The sequence below is a fragment of the Ceratotherium simum genome, chromosome 34 (genome assembly GCF_057802395.1).
Source record: "Ceratotherium simum simum isolate JZ-2026a chromosome 34, ASM5780239v1, whole genome shotgun sequence".
Lineage (NCBI taxonomy): Eukaryota > Metazoa > Chordata > Mammalia > Perissodactyla > Rhinocerotidae > Ceratotherium > Ceratotherium simum.
Genome location: NC_141933.1, coordinates 21,078,919 through 21,101,860, shown reverse-complemented (window position 1 = coordinate 21,101,860; position 22,942 = coordinate 21,078,919). Strand labels below are relative to the sequence as shown.

Sequence of the window (22,942 nt, the reverse complement as noted above, 5' to 3'; positions counted from 1 at the left end):
ATTCACTTTTATGACTGAATAATATTCCATTGTATGTATGTACCACATTTTGTTTAACCATTCATCTGCTGATGGACATTTGGGTTGTTTCCACCTTTTGGCTATTGTGAATAATGCTACTATGAACACTGGTGCACAAATATCTGAGTCCCTACTTTCCGGGGAAAGCTGGATCTTATTACAATTCTGTATTTAACTTTTTGAGGAACAGCGAAACTTTTTTCCACAGTGGTTGTACCATTTTACGTTCCTGCCAGCAATGCCTCTGGGTTCCAATTTCTCCACATCCTTGCCAACACTTATTATTTCTTTTTAAGAAAAAAAAATTCTAATGAATGTGAAGCAGTATCTCAATGTGGTTTTGATCTGCATTTCCCTAACTGACTAACGATGGTGAGCATCTTTTCTTGTGCTTATTGGCCATTTGTATATCTTCTTTGGAGAAATGTCTGTTTAGGTCCTTTGCCCTTTTTAGAATTCGGTTGTTTGTTTTTTTTGTCATTGAGTTGTAGGAGTTCCTTATGTATTCTGGATATTAATCCCTTATCAGATATATGATTTACAATATTTTCTCTCATTCTGTGGGGGGCTTTTTCAGTCTCCTGACAGAGAGCACAAAACTTCATTTTGATTCTTTTGTTGCCTGTGCTTTTGGTGTCATATCCAAGACATCACTGCCAAATCCAATATCATGAAGATTTTCCCATATGTTTTCTTCTAAGAGTTTCATAGTTATAACTCCTACATTTATGTCTTTGATCCATTTTGAGTTAATTTTTGTACACAGCATAGGAGTCCAACTTCATTCTTTTGCATTTGGATATTCATTTTTCCCAGCATCATTAAAGACTGTCCTTTACCCATTGAATGTCTTGTCATCTTTGTCATTCAGACCACTAATTTGGTTTCTGTAGTGATCATCCTCTCCTTTGATTCATCTATTCAATTTTAAAATTCTAAAACCATGTTTTTTTTCCTTGGAAGAATCTTTGAGTGTAATAATAAATTCTCCTTAAGTACACTTTCTGCACTCCACCCTTCCCCCTGTGATCATCTTGTCTCCTTCAGCAGTCTCATTTTGCCAGGAGAGTCCTGTTCTGATTATTTCCTTTTATTCTTCTTTCCAATTACTGGGTCTCTTCAAGTATGTCATTATTCTTTACCTATTCAGGATTCACTCTTGGGTATGCCTTTTGGCAACCGTCAACAATGGCAATCTGAGAATGGAAGATACAGCAGTTTCTGCAGTTGTAGGCTTGTGATATTGCAGCTGGCAAGCTGTCAATCATATGGCAAAGCACCAAGAGCAGGCATTTCTGCTCTTCATTCTCTGAAGGTACAAAAGCCAGAGACTTCCCGGCCTCAGAGAGTGCATCAGCCTTTTTGTTCAGCTCCCTGTAGTTCCTTGGAGGCCAGGGAGAACACCAGGTCCTCTTACTAACACTCATGTAGGCCACAGTTACCCCTCCTTTAGGGGATCTGGCGATCTCCATAGATGATGAGAGATCTCTCTCCAGGATTTCTGGTGTTTTGATCCTTTCCCTGGGCTCTGCACTATTGACACTCAGGTTCTCCTTAGGCCCACATGGGAAAACGTCTTGTACAAGATAGAGCTTGAGACTTGCTTACACAGTTCAGATACTAACTACCTGACCCAGCAGTACCTCTGCTCAGAAAAGGCAGATGGGTTTGGATTGAAGTTGATAGAGAAAGGCAACAAGGATACATGCATTCAAGTCACTATTTTCCAGAATCCTCTCCATTTGTTTTCTTCCAATATCAAATTAATAGGATACTGTTAGTCGGAGACTATTTGTCAAACAACAGCAAAATTCTTTTTATTTCTTATTTTATTTATTTTCCCCCCAAAGCCCCAGTAGAGTTGTATGTCATAGTTGCACATCCTTCTAGTTGCTGTATGTGGCACACGGCCTCAGCATGGCCAGAGAAGCAGTGCGTCGGTGCACACCCGGGATCCGAGCCGGGGCCGCCAGCAGCGGAGCGCGCTCACTTAACCGCTACGCCACGGGGCCGGCCCAACAGCAAAATTCTTGTGCTAGGATTCTGGTTCTGCCCTTCTACTCCTAATCATCTGTCTTCATGGGGATGTCTAACAGGCTGCTCAAACTTAACACAGCAAAGACATCTCTCTTGATTTCCAACCTCTCCAATCTGCTCTTCCCCAGCCTTCCCCCCTCAGTACACAGCACCACCACACACCCAGCTGTTTAAGGCAAAAATCAAGGAGTTACTCGATTCCTCCCTTCCCTTACATTTCACATCCAATCTATCACCAAGTCCTGTGGACTCTACTTTGGAAAGATACCCTGAAACCATCACTTTTCTTCCTCTCCACCATGATCATCCTAGTGCACATGATATTATTTTTCATATAAATTTTGGCCGTAGCTTCCTAACAGATCTCCCAGAATCCACTCTTGCCCTGCCTTTAATCTGGTCTCTACAGAGTGGCCAGAGTAACTCTTTCCCCAATAAAAAAAAAAGTTCAAACATTATAGAAATGTTGGAAGTATAGTAAAGGAAACTTTTTTATCCTGAATCATTTGAGAAGAAGCTGTCAACCTGATGCGCCATGCCGTTCTGATACTTCAGTGTGTATTTCTTCACAACAAGGACATTCTCCTTCATAATCACAGTACAAGGACCAAAATCAAGAAATTAATACTGATGTTACTACCATCTAATCCTCAGGCCTCATTCCATTTCTCCAGTTGTCCCAATTATGTTCTTTATAGCCAAAGACCAGTCTAGAATCATTTGCTGCATTTAGTTGTCATGTTTCTTTTTTTTATTTTATTTTTCTCCCAAAGCCCCAGTAGATAGTTGTATGTCATAGTTGCACATCCTTCTAGTTGCTGTATGTGGGACGCGGCCTCAGCATGGCCGGAGAAGCGGTGCGTCGGTGCGCGCCCGGGATCTGAACCCGGGTCGCCAGTAGCGGAGCGCGCGCACTTAACTGCTAAGCCACGGGGCTGGCCCCTGTTGTTGTCATGTTTCTTAGTCTCTCTTTAGTCTAGACCAGTTCCCTCAGTCTTTCCTTGACTTTCTTGACCTTGACACTTTGTAAAATGTCCCTCAGTTTCATTTGTTTGATGTTTCTTCATGATAAGATGACATTAAGAATGTCAGCAAAGTGATGCTGAATTCTCACTGGATCCTATCAGGCGGCACATGGTTTCATTTTGTCATATTATTGATGATGTTCATTTGAACACTCTATTAATAATAGGTAGTGTCTGCTAGGCTTTTCTACTGTCATATTACTCTTGGTATTTTGTATTTTTTTGGGTACTTTTTATATATCTGTCCTTTGTATTTTATGGGGAGGTATTATGAAACTATGTAAATATCCCATTTCTCTTCAAATTCTTAATTAATTTATATGTGCATGGACTTGCGGTTTCCTATTTTATTAAATTCAATAAATTTAAGGAATTTTATTCAGTTTACTGGGTTATAACTCATTACTATCATTATTTATTTTGATGCTCACAATGTCCCCATTCAAACACAGAAAGTCTGTTCTAGCTGGCCTCTGTGTCCTTCTGACATGTTCTTATCACTCTTTGAGCCTACCCTTGTCTGCCACAAGATGTTCCAGGATCATCCTGTACTTTTCTTGATTCAGCCTTGGAATCAACCACTTTTCTAAGGAGGCTTCATTCCTTTTAGAGGAAAATGGTATTTAGAAGACAAGATCTGGGGGTGCTCATTACTGCTGAGGTGTTGCTGTTCTCAGGTCCTCTCAGTGAAAAGAGTATATGGATGTTACAGGGAATATATGTATATTATCTATCACATACATGTATACCACACATATACATACACAGATACATTTACACTGATGTTTATTCCTATATCTATATATTGAAAACCATGAGTTCATACTGACGCATCTAATTCTAGTCCAACACCAGAGTTCGCTCTGCTTTCCTTCCATATTTGTGTCGCCCTTCTCTCACAGTGAGAAGCCTGGCTTCCATTTTTCCTATTATATTTATTTGACCAATCCCTTTGTAGGTAACCAATCTCCCACTGCCACCAGCACTTCCCCATGCCCACTTTTCCTGCTTCAGCTCTGACTCCCCATTCTGAGCTACCTGCTCACACACGTAGAGGATATATATACCGCTCCCCTGCCTGGGGTCCTCACCACGCCAGGCTGGCTCCCCATGTGGACATCCTCTTCATCTTGCTTGGGCTCTGACTCCTGACCCCTCTCATATGATGTTTGGGCTCCTTCCTCACAACATTTGGGCTCAGAGACCCTCAAATTGGGCCACTAAGGCCTTTGCCACAATGTAGATGCCTGCCTTGTTCTACCACCTATTGGCTTTATGACTGGAGTGTTAGGGAAGGGAAGCAGAAGAAGAGAATGATTTTTAAAAAATATATAGTTTTCTTTGCTTAAAAATTCTTTAACGGCTTAAAATAAAATCCAAACACTTACCCTGGGGCTTTCAAAGCTCTATATGGTCTGGTCTCTGTCTGATCTGGTCTCTCAGATCTCACTCTGTCCCATTCTCCCCCTTGCCCACTATGCTCCAGGCACACAGGCCTGTACTGTTTCCTTGAACATATCAAGCTCATTCCTACCCTAGAGCCTTTGTGCTAGCTGTCCTATACTTGAACCCCTGACCACCAATCTAAGTAACTATTTACTTCCTCTCTCCCATCACCACATTTGAGTTGTGTTTACACAGTAGTTACTCTTATCTGATATTTTCTTGTTTACTTATTTGTGTCTGTCCACTTAGCATGTCTGTCCACTTGTTTCATGAGAGCTGATCCCTACTTACTCACTGCTGTTTTCCAGCCTCTAGCGAATGAATACAATTATAAAAAGCAAGATTCTATTACAGCTATAGCCTGTGAGGCAACCGATGACTGTGAGTGGTCCCTGTGCACTTTTTTCTTCAGGACAGCACTGAACACTGCCTGCCTCCTTTAATGCTATGACCAGTGTGCAGCCATCACTCTTACAGCCTCTATATCCATCAACAGAATTACTGTCACGGGTAATACCCCCATTACCTGTGTCAGAGCTTGGATGCTCGTGTTGATGTCACCACTGGCTACTTGGGAGATAATGAAATTGATTGTGGATGCTGTATTACTGTGCATGTCATCGAAGTGTGGAGAAACTGCCCGGATCCTAGGGAGCAGAGCAAGGGGAAAACTTCAATCTTTGTTACAAGACATCCCAGCGAGTTGGAATTACGCAATCCCCACTAGATCCAGGTCTTAGTAAAGAACTGCTATCAGACAGATAGTAATTAGTTCTAAAAAGTTCTAATTGCACAGAGAGCTCTTTTTACATATGCACTCTGATGATCACGTACTGCTTATACTTAAATGAAAGAGGTTAACTTACTTGGGTTCAGGAATAAGGACTGGTTCAAAAATGTCATCCAGTTTGTGCTGAACAAGTTCTGGCATTTCACATCGGACCGTACCATTGTCATTCTCAATCTCATCTAGATCTAGCTGGAATTCTCGGCGAACCATCTGGGCTGCCTCAGGATGCCCACTCATGCTTCGGGCTTGGCTAAGGGAAGCAAAAGGAGGCTCCTGAGCTAAAAGAGACTTCTTGACGAAAGGGCAAGAGTAGCACTGCCAGATGCCCCAAAGCTTCAAGACAGATGTTCAACTTCTGGTTTCAACCCCCCTGAATGATTTAAGTCCTTGAGTCTAAGCAGGTGCCTTCAACAGGCAATAGCACTGGTTCATGAATATCCTAAGAGTGCAGATTACTTTAACTTGTACTTACTGAACCTGCCAAGTTATAAGTATTTTCTTTAGTTCATCATCAAAGCTAACAAACCTTCCACTGCTATTCCAGATGGGGCAGATAATAATAAAGTATACTTATAATGACTCAAAGCTCACTACTTCTGGGCAAAAATTTAAGAAGAATTTAGACAGGCTTGTTCTTTTTCACCCAATTAACCAGTGTTTAAGTTTTTCTGATCATAAGCATCATTCCATGCAGTGTTCAGTAAATTTTATACTTGAGGGACAGTAAGTCACCTCTTTTTAGGAATATTCACTCTTGATAGGTCAGGGCCAGCATTATATCCAAGCAATAGGTGTTCAAAATTTCCAGATTCAAATTGGTTAAAATTATGCTCATGATACAACTCAAAACAGAGCTGTCTTGCTTATTAGAAGGCAGTATTTTGAGTCCCTAAGCCAACTCTGGGTTGCATGCATTTTACTTAGTCTTATCTGAAGAACAGGAACCTGAGCAGGACCAAATATAACACAAGGAAGAAGGTGAGCCAATATTTTAGCCACATGACATTGAGTTGCCACTTCTGCTAGCCAGTGGACTTCCGGGGAAGGCTTGATTCATGGGATACTTATGGACACCCTCTACCCTGGTTATTAACTACCCCCTACCCTGGTTATTAACTCTAAACCAATCGCCCTCCAGAGGGGATGAATCCAAGTCAGAAGTTAGAAAGATATAAGGGCCCTGCTAATGAGCAATTAGCAGGCAGTACTTACATCCTATAAGTGCGATACATAATTCTGTCCACGGAAAAGCAGTGAAAGAAGGCACAAGACTATTTAGAAGTGGTTTTGAGACAAAGACAAAGACAATGAAGACTGAAGGATTAAACATTTGGTTATAAGACATTTACCCAGACACTTTGTCATGCATGATAATGGCTACAAAAACTCAAGATTATGTTACAGGATAAGCTCTGAGTGCACAAGGCAGAGTCCACAGCAATGCTCTCAGACAACTATCTCCATTTACATACTTGAGTTTGGAGGACATGTCCTCAGTGGGTCCCCTGCGGAGCACGTTGGCGTTGGAGCTAATGTTCTGTGCGCGCTGAGGTTTCTCTTCCACCTGTTTTATTGGTGCGGCAGAAGGTCTCTTTGCTGACCGCTTAATCCTCTCTTCAAGCATGCTCATATCCTTTTCAGAAAGCTGTAAAAAGAGGCCAAATTTAATTTGTCAGCATACTCCTCTAGTAGAATATGAGGAGAATTAGAAACCTAATTGGAAGAATTAAGAATTAATATTCATTTTTACATTGAAGCAAACAGAACCTACTATGTTAGGGTAAGTTTACTTTCAAAACACTACATTTTATTTTATTTTATTTTATTTTTTTTTAATTTTTTGTTTATTGCAGTAACATTGGTTTATAACATTGTAAAAATTTCAGGTGTACATCATTGTACTTCTATTTCTGCATAGATTACATCATGTTCACCACCAAAATACTAATTACAACCCATCACCACACACATGTACCCAATTATCCCTTTCACCCTCCTCCCTCCCCCCTTCCCCTCTGGTAACCACCAATCCAATCTCTGTCCCTATGTGTTTGTTTATTGTTGTTATTATCTACTACTTAATGAAGGAAATCATACGGTATTTGGCCCTCTCCCTCTGACTTATTTCACTCTGCATCATGCCCTCAATGTCCATCCATGTTGTCACAAATGGCTGGATTTCATCGTTTCTTATGGCTGAGTAGTATTCCATTGTGTATATATACCACAGCTTTTTTATCCATTCGTCCCCTGCTGGTCAAAACACTACATTTTAAAATCAACTACTGTTGGGCCGGCCCCGTGGCTTGGCGGTTAAGTGCGTGCGCTCCGCTGCCGGCGGCCCGGGTTCAGATCCCGGGTGCGCACCGAGGCACCACTCCTCCAGCCATGCTGAGGCCGCGTCCCACATACAGCAACTAGAAGGATGTGCAGCTATGACAGACAACTATGTACTGGGGCTTTGGGGGAAAAATAAATAAATAAAATCTTTAAAAAAAAATAAAAAAATAAAAAAATAAAATAAAATAAAATCAACTACTGTTAAAACCTGCCTTGCTATAATAAGAGAACACATGAAAGAAAGAAAGGATACAAAAGGAAAGGCTATTAAGAACTACAAATAAAAAGGTCAAAAATTAAGTCAAGCTTCCTCATTTGTGCTGTGTCACCACTAACTAGCTGTGTGACTACGGGCAAGAAGCTTCCATTTTGGTCATCTGTAAAATTCCCATCTGCTTTATCTCCTTCACTGGCCTGTAGTGAGGATTTAATTAGATTAATACAAGTAAAAATATATAAGCACAGTGTAAATATATGTGATACTAAGAAATAACAGGCGTGAAGAACTAAGTTCCAGCCACAATAGTGACAGGCTCAAGGGAAGTAAGGAGTCAGAAGCAGAACCTAATGTGCCTGGAGAGTCTAGCTCACAGCTGTAGCTCAACTCTTTGGATTTGACAGGTACCAGAATCCACATTATACACAAGTGAGTACTTGTACTAAATGCACTAAAAATTACAGAGCAGATTGCTAGGCAGAATTTAAATTCCAGACTAGCTCAGATTTCTTGATTCAAAAATAGCTCTCAGGGGGCTGGCCCAGTGGCACAGTGGTTAAGTTTGCACACTCCACTTTGGTGGCCCAGGGTTCGTAGGTTTGGATCCTGGGCACGGACCTATGCACCGCTTATCAAGCCATGCTGTGGCAGCTGTCCCACATATAAAGTAGAGGAGGGTGGACATGGATGTTAGTTCAGGGCCAATCTTCCTCAGCAAAAAGAGGAGGATTGGCAACGGATGTTAGCTCAAGGCTATTCTTCCTCACCAAAAAAGAAAAAAAAAAAAAAAAGCTCTCATTTCTGAAGCAAATTGCTATGAGTAGAATGCTCAGCAAACAAGATCTGATTTCCAGTAAAACACAGCCTAAATGTCCTACAATAATCAGAGACACCCTCAAGGGTTTATCTGGATTCTAGGACACATTGATAGGTTGGGTTTAATAAACAGTGGTAGAAACTTAGCCGGAGTTCAGATGGCATGAAACTTGACACCTAAGTGATCTTCTAATTCACAACATGCTGAAAATGTTCAGAGAAAAGTCACTCACGGTTCCAATCAATTTGAACACTTGATCCCCATGGACGTTGTACACTGTGACGATGGTGTTGAGGGCAGCATTGCGCACAGCGTTGTCACGGTCTCCTATGTGAATCGCTATCTCCTTTAAGGCTTTTCCTGGAGTTGGTTGGCAAACATTCATGCCATAAGACTCAACAAGACACCCTAGTTCTTCCAGGCACTCTGATGGGGGAGAAAGGCTGGATTAACGAGACTCAACACACATTTGGCAGAGACCTATCTTGACTAGATAAATTTTCCTTGGCATATATGAAGGACTAAAATCTTATTCCGGCTCTGCCTAGAATTTTTCCTTGTTTACTGCCTTATTATAAAACACACAATGAAACAATGGTGTTACAGCAAGTGCTCCTGGAAGAAAGGAATGCCTGTGAGTCAGATGGCCCCTGTGCACTTGATTTTGTCACCAGGGTGGTACTGAGTGATGCGCATATCACCTGATACTGTGGCTCCACCAGTGTGCAACTCATCACTCTCACAGTCCAAATCAGAAGGTTGGAATCAACCACACAGACACTGAAGAAATTCCTTGCTCATCTATAAACTGTTTCTTTTAGAGGTCACTGTTGCACAGACTCACGCCTCAATTTAAATTGTTGCTTCACCTGCTCTCTGCTTAGAGTTTTTGGATTTGGTTCCTTCCATGATGAAGGGGAACAACTTGCTGGCTGGGTAGATAAGGCACATCCGGTTTAGGATGGCACGGACGTCTTTACGAATGACATCCTTTGGTTCTCCAACCTAGTCAACAAGGGAAATAATGATTAAGTGAGGCCTTTTCTGAGTAGCAAAGGTTCTCCCCTATGCCAATACGTCTTGAAAGAATAGGGGCATGGGAATGAGCAGTGGAAGGTATCATCATTTAAGAAATGAAGAAGGGAGAGGGAATAAAAGTATAGGAATTGAGGTCAGCTGGGAACTTGAGCAGTCCTCCACAGTGAGAACAACACATTACCTTGAGGATGAGATAGGGGATGAAGGAAGATGCTTCATTCTCAGTAAGATGATACTCTTCCTCACTTAGCAGGGTGAAGAGCAATTTTAAATATTCTAGGGCTTTCATTAGGACACTTGTATTAGTGTCAAAAAACCGCAGGGTAAGCCACTTTAAGATAAGATCCAGGCAACCAATGACACCCTCTTTTTCACTCTCCAAGTGCTTAAAACAAAACAAGACAAAAGCACCACAAATAAGACCATATAAAAATTTAAGTTCTATTAGGCAAGGACCTCTTAAATTTTAGAGTCCAAAAAGAAAATGATAAATTTTTAAGCCTCTGTTTTAAGACCTAAAACTATAGACATACAGTCATTTATTCTACCAAATAATAAGAAAGCTGTAAACACAGAGAACACGGTGTATTCTCAAGTCATGCAAACTTCCGATTATTTCACAGGGCTCAGTATTTTCACGTGTCTGAGATATATGCATATTTATCTACTGCAAACTTACATCAACCATGACAGCAAGGGCTTTGTTATGATGCTGAAAGTCTGAATGAAACATCTCATCTTGTAACCATTTAGCCACACAGCTAGACATCTGAGTCTTTAGTTGTTCAATGTACTCATCCCGTGGAGTAGTAAAATTCCACTTCAGCACCTGACAAAAACCAGCAAAAGGGGCTTGTAAGGTGTTCAACTGAAATGACGTAGAGAACTCTATTTAAAGCAGCTGCAGGAATCTATTTAATAGGATACTTTCCAATTCAACAAGATTAATTTGTAATTAAACATGAATGCAAAACATACTTGTAAGCTGTCATACTTCTGGAAGCCTAACTCTGAAAACCTTCTGGGAATAGAATTTTCAGCAATTCTTAACAGAAAAATCAGTGCTCTATTATTATATAACACGGTGGACAGTGTTGGTACAACTTTAATAAAGGGAAAATTTGAAATATCAAAATTAAAAACACACATACCATTCTAGGAGTTTAACATAGATATACTCACATAGGTGCACAAAGACCTATATTCAAAGATGCTTAATGGCAGTATAGTTTATATAGTGAAAGACTAGAAGTAACCTAAATGTTCAACATAGTGGGCTGTGGAAAAAGAAAGATACATATATATATGATGAACCAATAAAAAGAACGAATGCATATATGCATGCAGATGTGGAATGGCCTTTATTAAAAGAAAAAACAAGACACGGAACAACAAGTATGGCATGTTTCCATTTGTGTAGAAGAAGGACCACATATTTATACATATATGATTGTACAGGTATGGAATAATATTTCTAGAGTCATATACAAAAAACGTGATAATAACATCCTCCCTGTGGAGGGAGACTGGAATGGGACACATGCTTTCATACTATACTCTGCACTTTTTGTACTGCTTGAATTTTTTTTTAAACAACGTATATATATTTTTTAAAACAAATTTTAACTGCCTGATAAAACCAAAACAACATCAAAAGAGAGATGATTGAACTAGCCATATATAGTCACCAAATCTGTCTGTTAAGGTATCAGGTTCAAGAAGGATTTAACAAGTAGCCTACTACATATGAGTAGTTGACAAAAATTAACGAATATTTTCCATTCTTTGATTCCAAAAATTAAAAAAAACCAAAAAACTTCTATTATTTCTATTTGGGGGAAAAAATAGGCAATAGCTCCATTCCATAGATTCTTTTGTAGGAATTAATGCTCCCGTAAAGTAGTCTTAGAGAAATAAGATATAATTTATAAGCAAAAGATTCAGTTACTTACTAGATATTTCACAATGATAAGAATTTCAGCAGCAAAATTATTCTTGATTACAAAACTAAATAAAAACAAACAAGCAAAAAACTCCTGAGGATTCTTAACCCTTCCTTACCTTTAATCCTTTTTCATCTTTCATTCTTTGCTCCTTTCCATTTGGAACAACAATAAAAATAGGACCAGATTTGTCTTCATCCTCCTTTAAGCTGGTTTTGCTCGGCACCTTCTTCCCTTGTGCGCTCTGCAGCCAGGGTTCAGGGAATACTGGTTAGCTAGGCTACTGCTCCTGGGGAACACGATGCTGCTACCCAGGTAAAAGGGTACTATATAAGCCAGAGACACCTCGCTACATTATATTCCACGTGAAAGAAACAGATGAGCCACAGAATCTTGCATATACTATGTTTTGTAGAGGTTTTCTAGAAATGTTCCTAATAGCATTCTTTTTTGTGTGTGTGTGAGGAAGATCGGCCCTGAGCTAACATCCATGCCAATCCTCCTCTTTTTGCTGAGGAAGATCAGCCCTGGGCTAATATCTGTGCCCATCTTCGTCTACTTTATATGGGACGCCGCCACAGCACGGCTTGACAAGCAGTGTGTCGGTGCGCGCCCGGGATCCGAACCTGCAAACCCTGGGCCGCCGAAGCAGAGCACGTGCACTTAACCACTACACCACTGGGCCAGCCCCTCTAATACCATTCTTAAGTAGCTGTTGGTTAGTCCTTGGACTGGCACGTAATGTAGTTGGAAAAGCTCTGATATCTGTCATTGGTCTGGATCACAAACAACTTTTGTTTATTGGATAGATCTTTTCTTTCTTGAAATCTTCAACACCATTTATAGCTTTCCATATTAATAACGTTTTGAATGGCATTCACACATTTCACATCACTTAATTGAGAAAGATTTTCTATTTCTCTCCATATAAAATACACCTCTGTCACATCACTGTAACTGGAGACCATTTGAATCTGTTTCTAGAGAAAGTTGCCAGAAACATTTTAAATACTTAAGTTACTAAAGTGGTTTTTAAAAATAATCCAAGGGGCCGGCCCCGTGGCTTAGCGGTTAAGTGCGCGCGCTCAGCTGCTGGCGGCCCGGGTTCGGATCCCGGGCGTGCACCGATGCACCGCTTCTCCGGCCATGCTGAGGCCACGTCCCACATACAGCAACTAGAAGGATGTGCAGCTATGACATACAACTATCTACTGGGGCTTTGGGGGAAAAAATAAATGAATAAATAAAATTGTAGAAAATAAAAAAATAAAAATAAAAATAAAAATAATCCAAGATTTGGAATCTTTGTATCAAACAGAAAGAAAATAGTGAACATTTGGTATATATATTTAAGGTAATATTTGGTTTTTTTTGTGAGGAAGATCAGCCCTGAGCTAACATCCATGCTAATCCTCCTCTTTTTGCTGAGGAAGACCGGCTCTGAGCTAACATCTATTGCCAATTCTCCTCCTTTTTTTCCCCACAGCCCCAATAGATAGTTGTATGTCATAGTTGCACATCCTTCTAGTTGCTGTGTGTGGGACGCGGCCTCAGCATGGCCGGAGAAGCGGTGCGCCGGTGCGCGCCCGGGATCTGAACCCGGGTCCCCAGTAGCGGAGTGCGCGCACTTAACCGCTAAGCCACGGGGCCGGCCCTAAGGTAATATTTGAATTTCATTACTGGAACTATTATTATTATTATTATAAATGTAGCAAGAGTCTACTACTTCTAGTAGGCCAGAATTTCTTTCTAGTTCAAACACTGAAGTCATTCAGTCAAAACAAAAATTGCTTTGTAAACTGCAAAAGACTGAAAAAAAAAAGTATGGCATTAAGAACAGAGTCAAGGCCGGCCCCGTGGCTTAGCGGTTAAGTGCGTGCGCTCCGCTGCTGGCGGCCCGGGTTCACATCCCGGGCGCACACCGACGCACCGCTTCTCCGGCCATGCTGAGGCCGCGTCCCACATACAGCAACTAGAGGGATGTGCAGCTATGACATACAACTATCTACTGGGGCTTTGGGGGAAAAAAAAAAATAAATAAATAAACTTTAAAAAAAAAAAAAAAAAAAAAAAAAGAACAGAGTCAAAAATAATTCAAAGCACTTGTGATCAAAATACTAAAATAAGCACTTGTTAAATCTGGGATGAGGACGGGGGGAGGACAAGAACAGAACAGCTACACTGGATAGTTCAGAAGATAATTACCCATTTAAATTAACTCACTGAGTTAAAGGACCTATGCATAGGGAAGGAAAACAAATAACTATAATATTCAGACAAGTGGCCACACAGCGCCATTCTATAATGAGCATGTAATAATAAATGCACTGGGTAATAAAATGGTTCCTAGTCTGACTTTTTTTCATCAGTTACATACAGTTAATGAAGTAGTTTCCTCTATTTATATTTACTATTAGATTTACTACTGATTGCACAGTTCTGTAATTTTCCTTTTGTAAGTATTAAATAATGAATACTCTGAATACAGTGAGAAGCTCTAAATCCTAATATAGAAACTGAGGACAACCTGTTGTGATTCAAAAACTTACAAGAAAAAATACCCAGGTTTCTTTAAATGTTCAACTCTGTATGGATGCTAAAAGGATTGGTGATGCATCAAAATAAGTCCCACTGTGTGGGGACAGAAGGTATTTCCTTGTAGACTCACCAGAACACCTTCTGGTATGATGACTTAACTGTGCCAAACATGAAAGAAGTTGATTACCCTCCTTCTCTCAAATCAAAATCAGCCTAAAAGATTCTTCTGCCAGAGCTACATACGATTTCCCTCTCTCTTCACTACCGCAAACTTTCCCCAAAGATCTGCATGACAGAAACCATGGCAGCGCCTCTTGAGAGCAGGCTGTCTCTGTTTTGAGGACTTATTAATAACGAGCCACAGAAACTTGTATAAATAAATACTTTATAATTTGATACTATCAAGAGTAGTAACGTTCTTTCATATATAATATGATCTTTCCTAACGGCATGACTCATTGTATAAAACACACTTAAAAGCAATTCTGGGGCCGGCCCCGTGGCTTAGCGGTTAAGTGCGTGCGCTCCGCTGCTGGCTGCCCGGGTTCGGATCCGGGGTGTGCACCAACGCACCACTTCTCCGGCCACGCTAAGGCCGTGTCCCACATACAGCAACTAGAAGGATGTGCAGCTATGACGTACAACTATCTACTGGGGCTTTAGGGGGAAAAAATAAATAAAATTAAAAAAAAAAAAAAAAGCAATTCTGTGTCTAAGGATGAAACATTAACCTACCTTTGCTTTAGAGGAAACTCCTAGAGCTTTGGCCTTTTTTGGATCTTGCTTGGGTTCTACAGTATTGGAAAGAGAATCTTCAACAGGTGCTTTGAGAAAAAAAGCATGTACATACTATAAATATAAACTCGAACAAATATCACTTTATTCTGGGCAGGTTAAATATACAATGATGAGACAGCCTGCAGTTTTAATGTATCAATTTATAAAGTGTTTTCAGTTAGATTTTTTCCCTAACCTTTTTCTTCCTGAATTCCTCTTTAAGCATAACCTCAAGAAATTAATTCAACCAACCTGCATCTGCTTTACTAACATTTCAACTGCAGTTTTAAAACTATTTTCTAAATAGCAGTTAAAAAAACCTTTTGCTAGATTGTTACTTCCTTATGGTAGGGTCTGTCATCTTTGATACTCAGTATTTACTACATAGCAAGATTCCAATAAATGTTATAATTGAATATATACTTTGATGCCAACAATTTTACACATGTGAAATTTCTAACTTCATAGATTAACAATTTCTATTCCACTAAACAGAACAACATTATTTTGTTTAAGCAAAAGTCTAGAAAAGAAGTGGTTATAGGTTAGAGTTTTATTTATACATGATGGAATTTTAACATCAGGATGAAGAAATCAAGAATTTTCTCTTAAAGAAGATAAGTAAATGGATCAGCAAACTGCCTACTGTAGGGGAAGGAGAACTCATTTGGGAGCGAGTACGTGGAATTCGGTGCTCGTTCAGGCACTGGCTGTCTGTCTGACCTCATGCAAGTCACTTAACCTTTTATGGGTTTCCTCATCTGTTAATAAAGGGGATTAAGCTAGATGGTTCCAATTCCCTAACTGTAATATTCAATAGCAGAAAATAGTTGTGGAAACCTTAAAAACAAGATGGAATACTTGCTTTCTGGAGTATTTCAACCTGCTACTCCAAAACTCTTTTTTGGACTTGGAAACCATATTAGCCATCTTTGTACCCTCAGCACAGTTCCTAGCATAAAACTTGACAAATGTCTGTGGAAGGAGGGTAAGGAGAAAGGGAGGAAGAGCTTGGAATCTAAGTTGTGAGGAAATATGCTAAAAAAATCAAGGCTGGATTTTTTTTTGAGTTCCCTTGGGGCCTTTCCTTCCCCATTAACCCTCTCAAAATAGAGTTACCTGAGGCAGGCTGGAATTTGGCTGGAGCTGACCCTCCCATTGGCTTGGAAGTTCCTTTAGCAGGTGCAGCAGGCTTGGCTGGCATGTTAGCTTTGGCTTTCTCTAGCATGGCCAACACCTGATCTTTAGAAGTTGGCTAGGAGACAGTATAACAGAAGAAGTGAGAGGCCACATAAATGATACACTCACAGTGTGCTTACTAACAGATCTGCTGTCAAACCATTGAGCTCCTAGTTTTGAAATACCAATGAAGTAAGGGATGCAGCTCACAGTGCAAGAGAAGTAACACACATTATGAAGTCACACTAAATTAGTTACCATTCTAGAAGGTCAGTTTTCACCTCTGCACAGTCAGCAGGTTCTTTAGAAGTTCTACACTGCTAAATGTTGCAGTTTTGCTCTCACTGGGATTTCAAGTTGAAACTCCTAGGAGGTAATATGATCTTTTGCCTATATAAATTCACATTCAACATTTCTCTAATGGCTTTTAACAACAGCAGCAGCAGCAGCAACAAGAAGTAGTACCTTTAGTTTCCCAGTAGCCTTAGCCATTTTCTCATATCCTAAATGCATCATGAAGAATGGCAAGGCATCTTGGGCCTTCTTTCGCACATCTCCATTGCGATCCTCTAGGCAGGAGTAGAGATGAGGAACACAAAGGATAAGGTCTGTGGGGGTAGAACGAAGAGTCGGTAGTTTCTCAGCCAGCCAGCCCAGAAGCTGCCAAAAGAAACAAAGAGTAGTTACACACTTCAAGTGGAAAATTGTTATTTATGACCTCAGGCTTAATGATTTCATCAGTACCAAACACTGAATTAGTTCTTACACTACAACTTTCTAATTTGAAATCAATAACTTTCATTGTTCAAGAACTGTGTTGGGGCCGGCCCCATGGCGTAGTGGTTAAGTGTGCGTGCTCCCCTGCGGCGGCCAAGGGTTTGGATCAAGGATGTGCACAGATGCACCTCTTGTCAGGCCATGCTGTGGCAGCGTCCCATAATAAAGTGGAGGAAGATGGGCACGGATGTTAGCCCAGGGCCAGTCTTCCTCAGCAAAAAAAAAGAGGAGGATTGGCATGGATGTTAGCTCAGGGCTGATCTTCCTCACCAAAAAAAAAAATAAAAGTAAAATAAAAAAATTGTGCTATATTTAAATAACATATGCAGAGAGGATAATCTTCTTTTAGATAAGAACACAGTTCTTTGGACCTTATGTGGGCATTAAATTATTAAGCTTTAATAGTTCTTAATGCATTTTAAAGATGACAAACTTTCATTTATCTTCTTTTTTTAAATTCTAAGAACTATTCAGCTAGAGAAGACGCAAAACACATTTGATCAGAAGACAAGTTCTACCAGCACTCCTGTTTTCAGTCTTACATCGACAGTTTTTCTCCATACCTCTAAAATCATTACTATCTGTATTTCTTTTTTAATTGAAATTTTTATTGAGATGATTGTAGATTCACATGCAGTTATCAGAAATAATACAGAGAGATCCCATGCACCCTTTACTCAGTTTCCCCTAACAGTAGCACTTCACAAAACTATACTGTAGTATCAGAACCAGGATGCTGATGTTGATACAATCCACTGACCATATTCAGAATGCCCCCGCAGTTTTACTTGTGCTCATTTGTGTGTGTGTGTATATTTAGTTCTAGACAATTTTATCACATGTATGTTATTACATCTGCTGCCACAGTCAAGGTTTGGAACAGTTCTATCACAAGGATTCCTCGTGTTGCCCTTTTTACAACCACACCCATCTTCCTCCTCCTTCCCTGCTCCCTAATCCTTGGTTACCACTAATCTGTTCTCCATTTCTAAAATTTTGTCATTTCAAACATGGTTATACAAATGGAATCATCGAGTATGTAACTGTTTGGGATTAGTTTTTGTGACTCAGTATAATTCTTTGCAGATTTATCTAAATTGTTGCATGTATCAATGACTCATTTCTTTTATTGCTAAATAGCATTACACATATGGACATACAACAGTTCGTTTAACCATTCATCTGTTGAAGGATATCTGGGCTGTTTCCAGTTTTTGGCTATTAGGAATGAAGCTGCCGTGAACATTTGTGTATAGGTTTTTGTGTAGACATAAACTTTCATTTTTCTGCAATAAATGCCCAAGATCACAATTGCTGGGTCATATAGTAACTACATGTTGAGTTTTTAAGAGACTGCCAAACTGTTTCCCAGGGTGGCTGTACCATTTTACATTTCCACCAGCAGAGTGTTCAAGTTTCTGATGTTATCACTGTTTTTTATTTTAGAAATTATGATAGTTACATAGTGATATGTCATTGTAGTTTTAATTTGCATTTCCCTCATGGCTAATAATGTTGAACATCTTTCATGGGCTTATTTGCCCTCTGCATATCCTCTTCAGTGAAATGTCTGTTCATATCTTTTGCCCATTTTCTTGTTAGATTTTTTTTTTTCTTACTGTTGAGTTTTGAGAGTTCTTTACATATTTTTGATAATAGTCTTTTATTGGATATAGAGTTTGCAAATATTTTCTCCCACTGTCGCTTCTCTTTTCATCTTCTTCACACAGTCTTTAGCAGAGTACAAGTTCTTAATTTTGATGAGGTCCAATTTATCAATTTTTCCTTTGACGGATTGTGGTCAAGTCTAAGAATTCTTTGCCTGAAGATTTTCTATATCCTGAAGGTTTTCTCCTATGTTATCTTATCAGTTCTATAGTTTTATGTTCTACATTTAAGTCCATGATCCATTTTGAGTTAATTTTTGTGTAAGACGTGAGGTTTAGGTTGAGGTTTATTTTTTTGTCTATGGATGTCAATTGCTGCAGTCGTTTGTTGAAAAGGCTATCCTTCCTTCCTCCACTGAATTACTCTGGTAACTTTGTCAAAAATTAGTTGATCATATTTGTCTATTTCTGGGTTCCCTCTTCAGTTCCACTGATCTGTGTCTATCCTCCCCATCCCATCCCCCATTATCACAATGTCTTGATTACGTTAGCAACATAGTAAGACTTCATATACGGTAGAGCAATTCTTTCCATTTTTTCCTTCTTTGTCAAGATTGTTTTAGCTAGAATTTACATTTTATAATAACCTTATCTTTGTCTATAAAAAAAAACTTGCTGGAATTTTCATAGGAATTACATTAAACCTATATAGATCAATTTGGTGAGAACTGACATCTCTACTATGTTGAACCTTCCAATCTACAAACATGGCATGCCTCTCCATCTATTTGGGTCTTCCTTGAATTCTTTCATCAGCATTCTATAATTTCCCATAAACATATTCTGTATTTGCTTTGTTAAGTGTACATCTAGGATTCATTTTCTTTGGAGTGACTGTAAGTGGCACTGCGTTTTTAATTCCAGTTTCTACATGCTCACTGTATTATAAGGAAATGTGATTGATTTTTGTGTGTTGATTTTGTATCCTGCAATCTTACTGAACTCAATTATTGGTTCTAGGAGATTCCTTGGGATTTTCTATGTAGGCCATTAGGGATAGTTTTATTTATTCTTTTTTCAATCTGTATGCCTTTCATTTCTTTCTCTTGCCATACTGCAGTGATTAGAACTTCCAGTACTATGCTGAATAATAGTAGTGAAAGTGGACATCCTTGCCGTGTTCCCGATCTTAGGGATGGGGCATTTAGTCTTTCACCATTAAGTACGATACTCTCAGTAGAAGTTTTTTGTAGATGCTCTTTATCAAATTTAGATAATTCTCTTACTAACTCGCTGAGAGTTTTTATCATGAATAGGTGTTGGATTTTCTCAAATCCTTTTTTTGTGTCAACTGACATGATTATATAATTTTTCTTCTTTAGCCTGTTGGTATGATGGATTACACTGATCGATTTTTGAGTACTGAACTCTATTTTTATGTTCTGATTAAAACCTCTTCTCATACCATTTAAGAGCTCAAAAAAGGAGAAAATTTCACAAAAAGACTAGTCCTTTAAAAGGTTTATTGTTTAAAAAGGAAAAGGAAAAAAAAGAAGCACATGAATACAAAAGCTCCAGGAATTTGGTTTCATTTTATTAACTATTTTATAATGAAGCTCATTCTGTCCATACATGTATATTTATTCATAGGTCCAAGCCTCTATGAAGATAAAAGACACAAGTAAAGCACATATTTGTAGTACTAACCTCTTGCCTCAAGAAAGGATTTTCCTTTTTGAGCTCTTCAGAAAGATCTTCTCCCTCCAGCCATTCCTTCATGCCAGTCTGCTCTGCCCAAGCATTCACAGTCGCTAGGGCAGCAGCTCGAATATTGTTCTGAATGGATGAGAGATCAGTCAAGATAACATCAATTATGGTTTAGAGGTAGGGAATGAAAAGCTTGTTACTTTGTGAACATGAGTAATGGAAGCTTCTCTAAGGTTCACATTAACATATTTCGAACTATCTTCTGAAACAGAATCTAGATCTATGGTTGCATTAAAACTCCAAAGTAAAGTAGAAACATAAAACTCCAAATTGTAAAGATCCTGTACTCAGTTAATTAGGCAAAACAGTGACCTGGGCATAAAATATCATGTAAGGGGAATAAACTCTTAGGTTTTGTTTCCTGAATCTCTGGGGGCTCTTATGTCCATGGTTATCTGCTAAAGAATGTAATTCTACATGTTAGAGGACTCATAATGGTTAGACTGAAATTACTAATAATTTGACTGAACATTTATGTTTTTATATTAATTTGCATTCATAGAACGAGAAGGATTTATTGACACAAAAAATATTAAAAGAGCCCAACTCCTCACATTAAGTAAATTACAAAAAAAATAAAGAGACACTCAAGTATTCAATCTAGGGCTAAATATAAGAGGCATGGAACTTTCAATGAGATTAATTCTAGGACTGTGAGACTGCAAATATCCTCTTGAAGTACTAGAAGATCCTGCTCTAGCAGCTCAGGGAAAAAGGTACAAAATAAATACATGATCCAAATATTCATACATTTATTCACTCTTTATACCAATGCTTTTAATAAGGATATCATAATCATAATAGCAACCATTTTTTGAGTGCATACTATATAATAGGTACAGATACCCTATGTACAGACTCTAATTCTGTAAGAATGAAATTTCACAGATAAAGAAACTGAACCTCAGAAGATAAATAATTTATGTAAAGGCCACAAAGCTACTAAGTGATATATCTGGTCACCTTAATACTGCCTGGAAGGTAAAAATGTTTACTATTTTCCTCCTAATATTCTCTTCTCTACAAAGTTTATAAACTGTTTACATGTACTCTTACATGTGAGAAGAGAATTATTCTTAGCCCAGGAGTATGGCTGGCCCATTCCAGAATGGAGCAGTGGTGAGGTTTACCTTGCTGTCTCCAAGGACTGTGATGATAGGGATGCCTAAGTTCTTCACATGTTGCTTGATGTTTGGGCCCATGGCTACTGCCAGTTGCTGGAGGATGTTCAATGTCTGCTGCACCTGAATGGAAAGAGCCAACGCCATGTTCAAATCATAAGCAAGCTGCGTCCAAAGTTTTGCAAGTTTGCTGCTATACAGTCAATGCAGTAGGAAGTTTCTGGCCTACTTAAGAGACAGGGAAATTGGCTTGTTATGATGCTATTCTAATTAGCTTATGAATAATTTTTAGGCAGCGGCCTCTCCTTTTATATCAGTTCATAAAATTGGAGTATTAGAATTTTAGAACAGAGATTATACTGCTTTATAATTTTAAAGTAAGGTAAAGCCTAGTTTAAAAAAATCCTGACATAAAAATCCAAATTTAAAAATTAGAAATTAAGCATGTTTATGTGTTTTACAAGTGGTTTTTATATAAAGATATTTAATATTAGAGTCTTGTAAAATGCAAATTTGAGATTCAGGAAAATTTGATTAATAAACCTGCCGTCTACCAACATATCTTGAAGCACACTTCAGAAATTAAAGGAAGCTATTTCTAGTTCAAAGCAAATAAAGTGACCACTCATTGTTTTTGCTGGTGAAGGTTCCATTGAAAAGGAACCTCCTGCAGGGGAGAGGGGCGGAGAAAAAGAACAGGCATATGTTGTTCTACGTACCAAGATTTTATTTGAATCATTGAGACGACCCTTCAAGGCAGTTGGAAGTTCACCTATATTCGGTTGGATAAATTTTGCTTCATTGATAATACCTGCCACTTCATCTAGGCCTTCTTTCCTGATCTTCCAATTTTTGTCACCAATCTTAGACACCAACTCGGAAGTGATTTTATCACTGAAAAACAGAAGACAGAATACTTAATTCCAGACTCCTAAAAGAATAATGATATCACAGAAGTACCCTTGACTGAGAAAGAGAAGGTGCCATTAAGAATTCAGTATAGGGCCGGGCCCGTGGCTTAGCGGTTAAGTGCGCGCGCTCCGCTACTGGCGGCCCGGGTTCGGATCCCGGGCACGCACCGACGCACCGCTTCTCCGGCCATGCTGAGGCCGCGTCCCACATACAGCAACTAGAAGGATGTGCAACTATGACATACGACTATTTACTGGGGCTTTGGGGAAGAAAAAAAGGAGGAGGATTGGCAATAGATGTTAGCTCAGAGCCGGTCTTCCTCAGCAAAAAGAGGAGGATTAGCACGGATGTTAGCTCAGGGCTGATCTCCCTCACCAAAAAAAAAAGGAAATCAGTATAATAGATCAAATAAACAATTTGCCACAAACCTACCTGATTTCTGTCCTTGGCAAAAGATCCACAACATCATTGCCCCCATCATCTGGTTCGTCTCCATCTTCTCCTTCATCTGTACCACTTGCGCTATGTTTGGAAATCCCTCTGGTTGGAGCAGGTGGGCTTTGTCCCTGCATCTACACACAAACAAATAA

The 22,942-nt window shown here is 39.3% G+C and overlaps 1 protein-coding gene and 2 non-coding genes across 5 annotated transcripts in view; all 3 read right to left on the bottom strand.

Annotated features, from left to right (window-relative positions):
* CKAP5 (cytoskeleton associated protein 5) overlaps positions 1 to 22,942 on the bottom strand; it is a 100,454-nt gene that overhangs the window by 13,371 nt on the left and 64,141 nt on the right. For all 3 annotated transcript variants that reach the window (XM_087423022.1, XM_087423024.1, XM_087423023.1), the window contains exons 21-35: positions 22,785 to 22,924; positions 22,160 to 22,334; positions 21,450 to 21,563; positions 20,260 to 20,388; positions 16,634 to 16,828; positions 16,109 to 16,244; positions 14,948 to 15,036; positions 11,793 to 11,918; positions 10,411 to 10,560; positions 9,913 to 10,116; positions 9,563 to 9,698; positions 8,926 to 9,119; positions 6,792 to 6,964; positions 5,396 to 5,569; positions 5,056 to 5,176 (exon numbers count right to left, since the gene is read on the bottom strand). In XM_087423022.1, coding sequence (XP_087279148.1) covers positions 5,056 to 5,176; positions 5,396 to 5,569; positions 6,792 to 6,964; positions 8,926 to 9,119; positions 9,563 to 9,698; positions 9,913 to 10,116; positions 10,411 to 10,560; positions 11,793 to 11,918; positions 14,948 to 15,036; positions 16,109 to 16,244; positions 16,634 to 16,828; positions 20,260 to 20,388; positions 21,450 to 21,563; positions 22,160 to 22,334; positions 22,785 to 22,924 — 2,256 coding nt within the window. The remainder of the gene's footprint in view (positions 1 to 5,055; positions 5,177 to 5,395; positions 5,570 to 6,791; positions 6,965 to 8,925; positions 9,120 to 9,562; positions 9,699 to 9,912; positions 10,117 to 10,410; positions 10,561 to 11,792; positions 11,919 to 14,947; positions 15,037 to 16,108; positions 16,245 to 16,633; positions 16,829 to 20,259; positions 20,389 to 21,449; positions 21,564 to 22,159; positions 22,335 to 22,784; positions 22,925 to 22,942) is intronic.
* LOC147912646 (small nucleolar RNA SNORD67) lies at positions 4,910 to 5,005 on the bottom strand. Its single transcript, XR_015549816.1, has one exon. It is a non-coding gene; the product is annotated as a small nucleolar RNA SNORD67 (small nucleolar RNA).
* Positions 9,327 to 9,437, bottom strand: LOC147912645 (small nucleolar RNA SNORD67). Its single transcript, XR_015549815.1, has one exon. It is a non-coding gene; the product is annotated as a small nucleolar RNA SNORD67 (small nucleolar RNA).